The sequence below is a fragment of the Pogona vitticeps genome, chromosome 15 (assembly GCF_051106095.1).
Source record: "Pogona vitticeps strain Pit_001003342236 chromosome 15, PviZW2.1, whole genome shotgun sequence".
Taxonomy (NCBI): domain Eukaryota; kingdom Metazoa; phylum Chordata; class Lepidosauria; order Squamata; family Agamidae; genus Pogona; species Pogona vitticeps.
Window position 1 is genome coordinate 11,999,602 of NC_135797.1, and position 11,898 is coordinate 12,011,499.

The 11,898-nt window shown below is 55.7% G+C and overlaps 1 protein-coding gene across 1 annotated transcript; it reads left to right on the forward strand.

Moving 5' to 3' along the window:
• Positions 1-3,812: 3,812 nt before the first annotated feature.
• CD248 (CD248 molecule) lies at positions 3,813-7,438 on the forward strand. The gene has a single exon (XM_020777637.3). It carries the CDS (start codon positions 3,906-3,908, stop codon positions 5,997-5,999), a length of 2,094 nt encoding a protein of 697 aa, XP_020633296.3. The 5' UTR covers positions 3,813-3,905; the 3' UTR covers positions 6,000-7,438.
• The last annotated feature ends 4,460 nt before the right edge of the window (positions 7,439-11,898 follow it).

An 11,898-nucleotide genomic window follows, 5' to 3' on the forward strand; every position in this document is an offset into this window, starting at 1 on the left:
AGAGACGCCTGCTTCTTGGGAAGAAAGCGATGACAAACCTAGACAGCATCTTAAAAAGCAGAGACATCACCTTGCCAACAAACGTCCGCACAGACAAAGCTATGGTTTTTCCAGTAGTGATGGATGGAAGTGAGAGCTGGACCATAAAGAAGGCTGAACAGCCGAAGAAGTGATGCCTTTGAATTGTGGTGCTGGAGGAGGCTCTTGAGAGTTTAAAAGGATCAAACCTGAACTTCAGCTGATGACCAAAGTGCCCAGCTGGTACTTTGAAAAGTTTTAGGAGGTGTTTTCCTCTCTTTATGAAAGATGCTCAGGCTATCATAGGGTCCCGTCCAGCTCTGCAGTTCAAAGATGATGAGGATGATGATAGAATAACTTTTGAACTCTGAAGCTGGATAAGACCCTCTGGATCAATGGTGTTCAGCCCCTCTCAAGGAGGCCCCGTGGAGAAACTGAACTCTCGACCTCCGACTCCACAGCCAGAGACCTCGGCCCCTGAGCGACGAGGATGATGTTTTGTTTTAATGAAACTTCAAAGCTGTGTGAAAGCCAGCAGGGGGATCTTCTGATGTCTCGGCGACTTTCCAAAATCATCCAGATGTTGACTCTCTCTCCAGTCTGTTGGGTCGCTGAGCGGTGCCCGCTTTTAGCAAGTGCCACCAAAGCAATACAGCGGTGCCTCGCTAGACGATGATAATCCGTTCCACTGATATCGCTGGTTAGCGAAATCATCGTCTAGCGAAAAGCATTTCCCCATTGGAATGCATTGAAACCTGTTTAATGCGTTCCAATAGGGAAGAATCGTCGTTGTCTAGCGAAGATGGCCATAGGAAAGCGGCTTTGCGAACCCGCCAATCAGCTGTTTAAATCGCTGTCTTGCGAAGCTTAGGTCCCGAAAACACCCGTTTTGCGAGCGCGGAGGAAGCTGTCAATATCGTCGTCTAGCGAAAATCGGTTTGCGAAGCAGGGACCAAACATTGTCCAGCCAAATTCCCCCATAGGAATCACTGTTTTGTGAATCGCTATAGCGATTGCACAAAGTCAATGTCTAGCGAAAAAACTGTCATGCGGGGTAACTGTCTAGCGAGGCGCGACTGTAAGTGGCATCATTTGCAGCAAAGGTGCCAGAATGGGGGGGGGGGTCGTCATGTCTTTATGGGCCATCCTTCAAGAGACTCTTCAGGGGAGGGCCTGGAGCCCTTTAAGACATGACAATGTGAACCACTTAGCAGGCATTAAAATATTAGCTTTACTCAAAGGCATTTCTCAAAGGAGCTGTATCATAAGACTTATAGGAGGGGCCTGGTTAAGACTTCCAGTTGGGGAATAAATGCATGACCTCAGTGAGAAAGAAGCGCTGAAATGTTCCTTTGCAAGGGGGGGGGGAGAGGAGGAACACCCTCCCTAGGAAACCGAGCACAGCTGGATCGACGGGGAGAACTCTGGGTGGGTTGTGTAAATATGTTCCCTGGGCCAAGCCAACCTCGATGCAATCGTTCAAGGCGTTTTTTTGCTAAGGAAATTTGCGGGGGGGGGGGGAGAGGAGAGATCGCAAGAAGGGGGCCACTGGCCGGGAAGCCCTGTGCCTCAAGATTTCTCCGGCAGGCCTGGAGTCCCCCTTAATTGCTTCAAGACTGACGATGCTCCAGTGCTCCATTTTTATACTTGCCATTCCCAGCCCCCCCCCCCCCATGGTCTCCCTTGCCGTTTCCCACGCACAAAGAATTCCATTTATTTCCTTGTTGCGTTGGAACGGCCACCCACCCCCCAACCCCACTTTGCCTTCTTCCTCTCTGTCTCCTGCTCCGTCCTTCTGTCGGATCAAATGGAGCCGTAACGTGGCTCCGTGGGCCTCTGGGGTGGCGACAGGCAGAATGTGGACCGGATGGCTTGGGGCCCCCCATAACACCTTAAAACCCCCCCAATTTTCTTAGAAAAGAAACTGCTCTCCAAAGTTCGGACGGGGTGTCATCTGCATACAGCGCGGCAGAAGTCAACCTACCCATTTAGGTCAAATGTCCGGTGTGGATGGGTGGCTATGGAGCAGGGCTTCAGAACACAAATCTCTCAAGAGATTTGCTTGAGAGATGCTCAAGTGCCACTGCATGCTCCATGCGCCTCTGCATGCTCATGCTCCATGCGCCTCTGCATGCTCATGCTCCATGCGCCTCTGCATGCTCATGCTCCATGCACCACTGCATGCTCATGTTCCATGCTCCTCTGCATGCTCATGCTCCATGCACCACTGCATGCTCATGCTCCATGCTCCTCTGCATGCTCATGCTCCTCTGCATGCTCATGCTCCACGCGCCACTGCATGCTTATGCGCCACTGCATGCTCATGCTCCATGCGCCACTGCATGCTCATGCTCCATGTGCCACCGCATGTTCATGCTCCATGTGCTGCTGCATGCTCATGTGCCACTGCATGCTCATGCTCCACGTGCCACTGCATGCTCATGCTCCATGCCCCCCTTTTTGCAATTACCACGGATCGGGAACGGGGGGATGACCTCAAGGGCGTCGAACGAGAGGCCTGTGGCAAAGCTGGCCAGCGTGGCCGAGAAGATGCCCAAGATATTTTGCTGTCTAAGCTGGAAAATCCCCCTCCCGGACCCCCACCCCCACCGCGATTTCCAGGCTCTCAGAAGCCCGCTGCGCTGCTGGATGAGCCATTTTGAATGCCCTGGAAACAGAATATGGGACTCTCCCTGTTGTACGTCCGCCTGTTTGCCGCGCAGCATCTCTGGCAGGTCAACAACAGTCTTTCAAGGAGAGGGAAACCCAGGAACGCAAGGCGGCCTCCATGGCTTTCCTCCTGACAACCACCCTCCGGGGTAGGCCCAGGGATGGTCAAAAGGCCATACGTGAGATGGATGGATGGATGGATGGATGGATGGATGGATGGATGGATGGATGGATGGATGGATGGATGGATGGGGGTCTGCTCCACCCATCTCCCTCCATCTCTCGGTAGGGGCGGCTCTCCTGCAATTTTCTCCCGTTCAGGAAGGAACGGCTAACGGCCAGAGCAAAGGGCCGGCAGCCAAGATTTCCGGGTAGGGTTGCCCCAGATGTGTCGGAAGACAAATCTTCTCTCTTTTTTTGGTTTTTCAAACTCTGGTTAAAAACAAAGACCCACAAGAAGGGAAATCGGGGCCAGGACGATGGTTTCCTTTTCACAGGTAGAGACAGTGGGAGCGTGGCCACCGCAGCGGCCACCGGGCCCCCTCCGGGGAGAGAGACCGGAATTCGGTTCGAATGATGAGCCTAGTTTCTTATTTTGCATGGCTTGTAACTGTGATGTGCTGTCAAGTCACCACCGACTCCGGGCGGCCTCAGGAATGAGCCGTCTCCGAGATCCCCTGTCCTGAACTGCCCTCCCCGACTCTTGCAAACTGAAGCTTGTGGGTTCCTGGAGGGAGTTTGTCCATCTCGTACTGGGCCTTCCTCATCTCCTGCTGCCTCCCTCCTTTTCCCACCGCTCTGATCCATTTCCCAGCCAGTCTGGCCTCTGCCAGGACCCCCCTTCCATCATTTCTGATCCCAAAGGCTGGATCTGATGGATGCCTTCCCTAATGTTTCCTTCCTTAATGTCCTAAGAAATCAAGCGGTGGCATTTTCGGCGGATCGGCGCCATCCTTTTCGGGCTGCGTTTTGGGGATTATTCGGGAGGGGGGCTTCTACCTCTCCCTCCCCCCAGGAGTGAATTTGGGAAAAGAGGGACGAGCCTCTTCGTCCTTCCTCCTCCCTCCTCCCGGGCTCCGTCTCTCCCCCCCCCCCCCCCCAATGGCAAGGGCTCCGTCCGAAGCCTTAGAAGGGAAAGGGCGGGGAATGGAGCCGCTCCTCCCCGCCTCCCCCCCTTTCATCATCCTCCCACCCCTGGCCGGGGAAGGGAAAGGGGAATGGGGGCCCCTCCGCCTGTCAGAAGGCCGACGACGACGGCGACGATGCTTCTCCTCCTCTTCTTCTTCCTCCTGGCTTGGCCCCTCCGGGCCGAGGAGGACCCGCCGGGCATCATCTGCTGGCCCGACGGCTGCTTCGCCGCCTTCTTCCAGCGCCGCACCTTCCTGGAGGCTTGGAGGGGGTGCCGGGAGCTGGGGGGCGACCTGGCCGCCCTCAAGCGCCCCGAGGAGGCGGCCCAGGTGAGCCAGCTGCTGCTCGGGAGCGCCTCCGACGCCGACGCCGCCGTGCGCGATCCTCATCAGCCCCGACGGCTCCTCTGGATCGGGCTCCAGCGCCCTCCCCGCCAGTGCCACCCGGGCCGGCCGCTGCGGGGCTTCGCCTGGACCACCGGCGACCAGGAGACCGCGTACACCAACTGGGCCCGCCCGGCCGTCGGGGCTGGAGGATGCTCGGCGCCGCGCTGCGTGGTGCTGGACGAGCGGGACCTGCGCTGGCTGGACGGATCCTGCACCGTCCCCGTGGACGGCTACCTCTGCCGCTTCGCCTTCCCAGGGATGTGCCCCGGCTTGTCCGACGGGGGGGACGAGGATGAGGATGCTGCCGCCAAGGTGCGCTACAGCACCCCCTTCGGCCCCGCCGACGGCCGCCTCCGCTTCGTCCCCTTCGGCACCGTGGCCGCCGTGGCCTGCCCGGGGGGCACCACCACCGGTGGGGCCGTCTCGGCTCTCTGCCTCCAGACGGAGGAGGGCGAGGTGGGGTGGTCGAAGGAGCCCCCCCTGTGCCCGGAGGAAGAGGCGCCCGCCTACCCGTCGGGGGGCTGCGAGGGCGACAACGGGGGCTGCCACCAGCTCTGCCTGGACGAAGGGCCCGGCTACTCCTGCGAATGCCATGCCGGCTACTACCTCCTGCCCGACGGCCACTCCTGCGCAGCCCACAACGCCTGCCTGGGCCGGCCCTGCCAGTTCGGCTGCGTGCCCGCGACGGATGAAGGCGGCGTGGGCGTTGGCACGGCCGGGTACCAATGCCAGTGCCCGCCCGGGTACGAACTGGGCCCCGACGGCCACCTCTGCCACGACCTGGACGAGTGCGCCGCCGAAGCGCCGTGCGAGCACCAGTGCGAGAACACCGAGGGCTCCTTCCTCTGCCGGTGCCACTTGGGCTTCAGCCCCTCGGAGGAGGAGCCCGGCCAGTGCGCCGACACCGACGAGTGCCAGTTCCCTGGCGTCTGCCAGCAGATGTGCGTCAACTACGTGGGCGGCTTCGAGTGCTACTGCACCGAGGGTTACGAGCTGGACGCCGACGGCATCAGCTGCGTCCTGGTGGCCCAGCTGCCCCCGCTGGCCACGGCCGAGGGCTACCGGCCCTACGAGAGCGGCCACGGGTGGCCCCCGCAGCACGACGGCTCGGCCCTCTCGGACCGTTTCCCGGTTTTCCAGGATATCCGGGTCGGCTCTCCGGAGCTAGAGGCGCCCTCCTCGTTCCTCCCGGACCCTCGGGTCGTGCCCCGCATGGTGCCGGAGGACACGGAACCCCCCGACGTGAGCGCCACCCCCCGGGATTCGGTCCCCCTCTTGAGGCATCCGGATCCCGCCACCCTGGATCGCCACGAGACCCCCGATCCGACCTCTGCGGCCACCGGGACTCCCTCGGGTCCTGCTACCGGCTTTGCGCTGTCCTCCCCCAAAATGGCCCTCCGAGACCCCCAAACGCCCGACGCACACCCTGCTTCCGCCACGACCCGGCCCGCACCCCAACCGGACCTGACCTCTTTCCCCGAGGTCGGCGGTGGGGCGGTGGTCTGGGGTGTCAGGGCCGCGCCCCCCACTTTCACCACCCCGAGTCAGACTCTGCAGGGGGACAGCGGGCAGAGGAAGAGAGATGACCGCTGGCTGCTGGTGGCCTTACTGGTGCCCATCTGCGTCTTCGTGGTCATCATGCTGGTGCTGGGCATCGTCTACTGCACCCGCTGCGGGCCCCAGGCCAAGGCGCGGAGCGTCACGCAGTGCTATCGCTGGGTGATCAGCTCGGCCGGCAAGGGGGCCGCGCCGCCGTCCAGGCCGGGCCAGCCGGCCACGTGCCGGACCAGCGTCTGAGCCGCGGGGCCACGGGTGGCTCTGGCCGTGGGCCTGGCGCGCGTCCTCCGAGGCCTGCCTGGGGTCTCAGACGCAACGGCTCACTCTTGGCAGGAAAAAATGAAATATTCAGGACCGGCTCTCCCCAGTGGGGAGGAAGACGCTATACGACGCTGATACTGTATTTGGGACAGACTGGACTCTGCCGAGGTGTGGAGACTTCAGGGGAAACACCGCTCTCCAAGCCACGAGGGCCTCCCTTCTCCCTTGGTTGAGGAGGGGCCCCTGGGCTGCTGCCATCCAGAGATCCTTGGTGATGCCAGGATGCAGAAAACTTCCCTCCCCTGCCTGGCGAGACACAGACTCTTACGAGGCTCGGAAGCCTTAGGGAATCCCGGAAGCGGTTTCTCTCTCTTTTTGCCATTTTGACAAACCCTGTTTTGATTCTTCCCCTTTGTGGTTCCCTTCTACAGCCTGGGAACGGCTCTCTCGAGGTTTGGAGATGCTCCCGAGAACTAAGCCTAAGGCCTTTCCCGCCTGCCGAGAGGCTCAAATGCTGAGCCGGGGCCCGTCCTTTGCAACAACAACAAAAAGTTAATTTTCCAGTCCTCATGAAGGGCCTGATCTCAACCGGGGTTTTATACTAGGCTGGAGTCTTCTACCGTGTGTGTCCTTTGCTGTCGCCCACAATGAATGACCGCAGGCCTTTGTTCCACCCCCAGACCCCAGTGATTGAACATCAGACCTTGGGATTGCAAAGGGGCCACAGCATGGCTTTACGCCACGGAAGGGGCCACGGAATCGCATCAGATTGGACATCTGGGTCTCGGGCTTTTCAGATCCACCTTGTCTGAGAGAGAGAGAGGGACGCAGACCTCCCGGCAGCCGGGTGGACACACAACTCTGCGCATGTGTCATCTGCATGCACAGATGTCAGCTGGCAAAGGGGATCTGCGGACGAGGGGACAGCTGGACGGGGAGAGGGTCCACCCAGGCGTTCTGCATCCATGCCCTTCCTCATCCAGCTGGCGGTGGAAGGGGGGTGGCACCTCGGGAGACCACCCCACCACTGTTCTCCTGCCCTCCCCAGGGCCATGCGCTCTGCTCTTCTTCCAGTGGCAGAAGGGTCTGAGCCCGGCTGGGAGGGGACCCCCGGATCCGTGCCCTAAAGAGGCTCCCCCTTTTTTCGCTTCTCTCCATCCGAAGGCACAAATGCATCTTCCAGAGCCATGGGGCCAGGGTGGGCCTCCCATTTTTTTGCAAAGAGGTGAAGGAAGGGGCAGAAGAGGAGAGGGGGAAGCGCACGGATCCAGGCGGCGAAGGAAGAGGGGGGGGCTGCGTTGATCGTGACTGCTGATGTACTTTTTTCTTGGTGGGGGGATCCTTCCCCCCCCTGTTTGTACGTGTGTGTTTCCCCCCCCTTCATTATGTCCAATAATAAAAGGGACTGGCGCCTCCAACTGGTTGGAATGAGAACAGCATTGCATGTAAGTCTAATAGGAGGGGAAGGTCGGAGAGAAAACCGGGGTGGGGGGGAGATACCCCGATTTAAAGAGGGAAGCCACGCCGTAAAGTAGGGCTGCTGACACAGCGGCTTAACAAGGTTCTCTGACACCCACAAAATGAAGAAGGGAAAAAGATTTGGGTTCCCGGCCGACTCCAAACCATTTGCTGTCTGAGGTCAAGCCTGCATTTAATTCCGTCCAAAACTGGGCATGCTACTTGGGCCCATGAGGGAAAGATGCCCACCAGTTGCATCTCTCTCTCTTCCTGGCCATAAAAAAAGCAGCAACAGCAGCCATCGATGAAATAACGGTTTCCCGTCCTTTCCTGCTGCCTCGAATTTGAAGCCTGAAGCTTTGCTTTGGTGGCTGATAAGGGCTTTCTGAGGTTTTTGGTGATTTCCCCCACCCCACCGCTGCGGAGCAGCGGTCACCGGGAGAGTTGGGGAAAACCATGTTTGGAACTCTTTGCTAGACCTCCTTGAGGACTAGCGGGCTGAAGCATCCTAAGAGCAGAGAACAAAAGATTTTGGTTTTTTAAAATTTCTGCTCCGGAAAAGAAATCGCCCTTTTCTGGGACAGAAAAAAAGATGATTATCCTTCTTGGCCAAATCCCTATAATTTTAAGATAATTACAGAACTGGGTTCCCGGAAACGCCAACCGCGGGTACACTGGGCTCCCTCCTCCAGTGGCCCCGTCTGTAGCCCTTGAGCTCAAAACGGTGGGAACAGGATTCAACAAGGAAAGGATGTGCTCCAGAACAGGGAAAGAACACGGGATTTGGTGAGGGTCTGCTTCAGCCGGGCACATTTTGTAGAGTGGTAGTCTCTTTAAAAGGACAGTATGGGGGGGAAAAACGACAAAACCAAACCCAGGCTTCTTCGTAGCCACCTGGGAGGTTAGGCGTCGGAGCAGAGGAGAATCTGTCTTCCTCGTAAGCGAAGAACAGGCACTCTGTCCATGCTTCGGGCAGTCTCTCCATTCTGTTCCAGAGCTAAGCATAGTCTCCAGAATGGGTTCTGGGGCTCAAGATGAGCCCCCACGGATGGCTGAAGGGCTGAGCGTTGAATGGGAGTTGGGTTTCTGCATGGGGCCCAAGCTGAATATGAAGAAATCAGCTTTTTTCCCACTTTAATAAGCCCACCGGACCCCCACTGCTTTTTAAATCCCAGATTCGGGGCCCGTTTCCACGGCCCTTCGTGACTCAGCCCGACCTTACTTCTGGCCCTGGTTTGCATCCATGGGTGTGGTAGCACTCTGACGGAGGGGGGCCGGGGAGGAAGGACGGGGTAGGGGGGCAAATCCCCAAAATGTTAACCCTTTGCGGCTCACGGGAGGAGAAGAGCGAAGAGTTTCAAGCGTGTGACACAATTAAGGGGAAAGGAGTTTGTTGGGTTTCGAAGACTTCTGGGGGGGGAGAGAGACCGGCCGCATTTTCATAATTTGGGGCAACGAATTCATTTCCCGGACCCCCCTTTTGGCCTTTCTACTAAATGTTTGCCTCTATTCCAGACCGAACCGACGTCCCCCCACCCCATTCCCAGGGGAATTAAAAATCCAAGCAAAGATGGATGGATTGGAGGTTGGGGATGATGGGGTCAGGGCAGGACCCCGGAGGAGAAATTTTGATTTTCCTTTCTTCCTCTCCAGCAGCCCGGCCTCGTGTGGTTCCACGGATTCTGGCACCGAGAAGGTTAATCCCCAACTTTTGGAATCTGTGTTTGCTGGCAGGGTTTAATAAGAAACAGATGGGCCCGGAAAATCCTGAAAGGGGTTAGACCACCCTTTTCCCCATCAACCCCCCACTCCAGGACCACCCCCACCTTCCACATACTTCAGGCTCAGCATTTACAGGGCCAAACGAGCAGTCCTCCCCCATTTCTTCATTAGTCAGTCCATTTTTTTCCTGATAGGGGGCAGCGGCTTAACGGGCCGAAACCCAACAGGTAGATTTGCCTCCTCTTCTTGCATCTTCCTAGAGGGGAGGATGACGGGCTAAGAGATTTGTAAAACCTGAAATCTTAGGGAGGTTCCCTTCGTTAATCTTTTCGGCTTCGTCGTCTGGCATTTCTGCTAGCCGCGGTGGTCCAGAAGGATTTGTGGCAATTATAGTGGATTTCTGGATTTCTAGGGAAAAGCAGAGAGAGAGAGAGAGAGACAGCATGGAGATCCATTTTGCAATCCTGTAATACCCCTTCTAAAACTGAAGCGAAAACATTTCAAAGATCGATGTGAAAAATGCTCATTAGGATCAACGCCAACGCTCACCAAGTAACGCATAAGCTTTCTTATCTGAGCTTATTCCACCAAGAACATGGTGCTGATCCGGTTTCTCCCCCTATTCTGTAACAGAGTATTGAAACAAGGAAAAGTCTTGACAGAAAGAGATCAGAGAAGAGAGCGATTAATTTTTGTTGGGTTCAGTCCCTACCACCCTTCTTTCCTCTCACCTTCCCCTTGATTTTCCTTATTTATTTATTGCAATATTATTGATCGCTCTTCCTACCTTAAGGCCTGCGTACCTTAAGTACATTTCACTGGGGGAAAACCACAGAGGTCCCGTATTTTTCTGTGTATAAGACGCCCTCCACTTTTCTAACCCAAAATTAAGAAATCTAAGTGGGGCTTAGCAAGTGTAGAGGGAAAGGAATCAAAGCGCTGCAGGATCGCTTTGATCCCTGCTTTCCCTTCCACTTGTTTTTGTTCTCTCCTCAGCTTACTTCCGTGTATAAGACGACCCTCAATTTTTTTAGTCTAAAGATTTTAGACAAAAGCATAGTCTTATACACGGAAACAATACGAGTATCTCCATCAGGGGACCACTGCTTACAAAGGAGCATGGCACAAGCAAATCTCGGGCATGGACTCCCAGCGCAGAGAGCCACAGTCCCTTGGCTGATGGGAACTGTAGTCCCGCAACATCTGAAAACCCACTTTCTCCCCACTTCTGCCCTTATCAGAGACCAGGAGGATGCTGACTTACCCCAGACCGGACTGCTGGCAGCTCCAGACCAGCTGCCAGCAGGATCTGCTTCAGGCGGAGAAGTGAGGCAGAGAAGATGTGTTTCCATAACTTTGCTTCCTGGTTGCTTTTTACCTGATGGCATTTGGGGCTTCTGACATGCGAAGGATGGTCTCTTCCTACCATTTTTTGGGGGGAGCCCCCTCCCACCTACGGGTCACATCCCTGAGCCGTCCGAACGAGCAACCGAGCTTCTATAAGGTTCAGGCATGGGTCTGATCTACTTACATATATACGTACAATAATTGAGTTGGAAGGGCTTATAAGCCCATTGAGTCTGACCCCCAAATGTCAGCACAACCCCCAGGATTTAGGCTCCCTCAGATCTCAACAAGACCCCTGTAGCTAACGCGAGGATCCAAATCAAAGCAGATCGGACAGAGGGTGGTCCGATCTTCTCTTGAAAGCTTCGTACGGCTCTAACGGTTATGAATTTTTTTTTCTTGATGTTCAGCCCAACTGTCTGTAGCTTGGAGCCCGTGATTCTGTGTCCCACACTCCGGGGTGGTCGAGGACAGATCCTGCCCCCTCCTCTGTTGGTCCACCGTTCAATTATTTGAAAAGGGCTGTCCTGTCTCCCCTCTGTCTTCTTTCCTCAAGGCTAAACCTGCTGAGTGATTTCAGTCTTTCCTCGGAAGGATTGATTTCCATAACCCTGACCATCTGGAGAGGCCAGCGTTGAATTTGGAGCATGCCACATGCAAAACAAAGACTTTGCTCATGAGCTGTTGGCATTTCCCCTTAAAAGAAAAGAATATTTCTGGCTGTGTCATTTCCAAAGGCTGCTTTAATTGGGAAGGTGGCTGATGATGAGACCACAAATCCATCTTGTTCTGAAATGGGTTTCTGACACACACGTCTTTCCTAAGGAGTGAGCCAGGCTTTCCCACCCCCCTGCAAAGCAGGCCCCTCTAACCACTGGCACTGCTGTCCAGCACGGATATACAGGGGTGCCTCGCAAGACAAATTTAATTCGTTCCGCGGTTAATGTTGTCTTGCGAAACACGTTTTCCCATAGGAATGCATTGAAATCTAATTATGGGCAAACGAAGTCAGAACAAAGTCAAATTTGGTTTAGAAAGGGTTTATTAAGGGCTCTTTAAAGCCATACATATTGTGCAGATGATTTTTTAAAAAAAATTCAGTCAAAAAACTTTAACTTTTTAAACATCATAGAAAAACATTTCAAAATCAGCAAACATGAGGCAGGAACAAAAAAACGGAAAACATTCTTCTTGCGAAGCACGGCCATAGGAACCTTCGTCTTGCGAGTCATCAACTCCCATCGCCAAAACCATTCGTCTTGCGAGTTTTTTCATCCTGCGAGGCATTTGTCTTGCGAGGCACCACTGTAATCCCAGAATCGGGAGATGAGAAACAGGTGGAAGTCAAAGG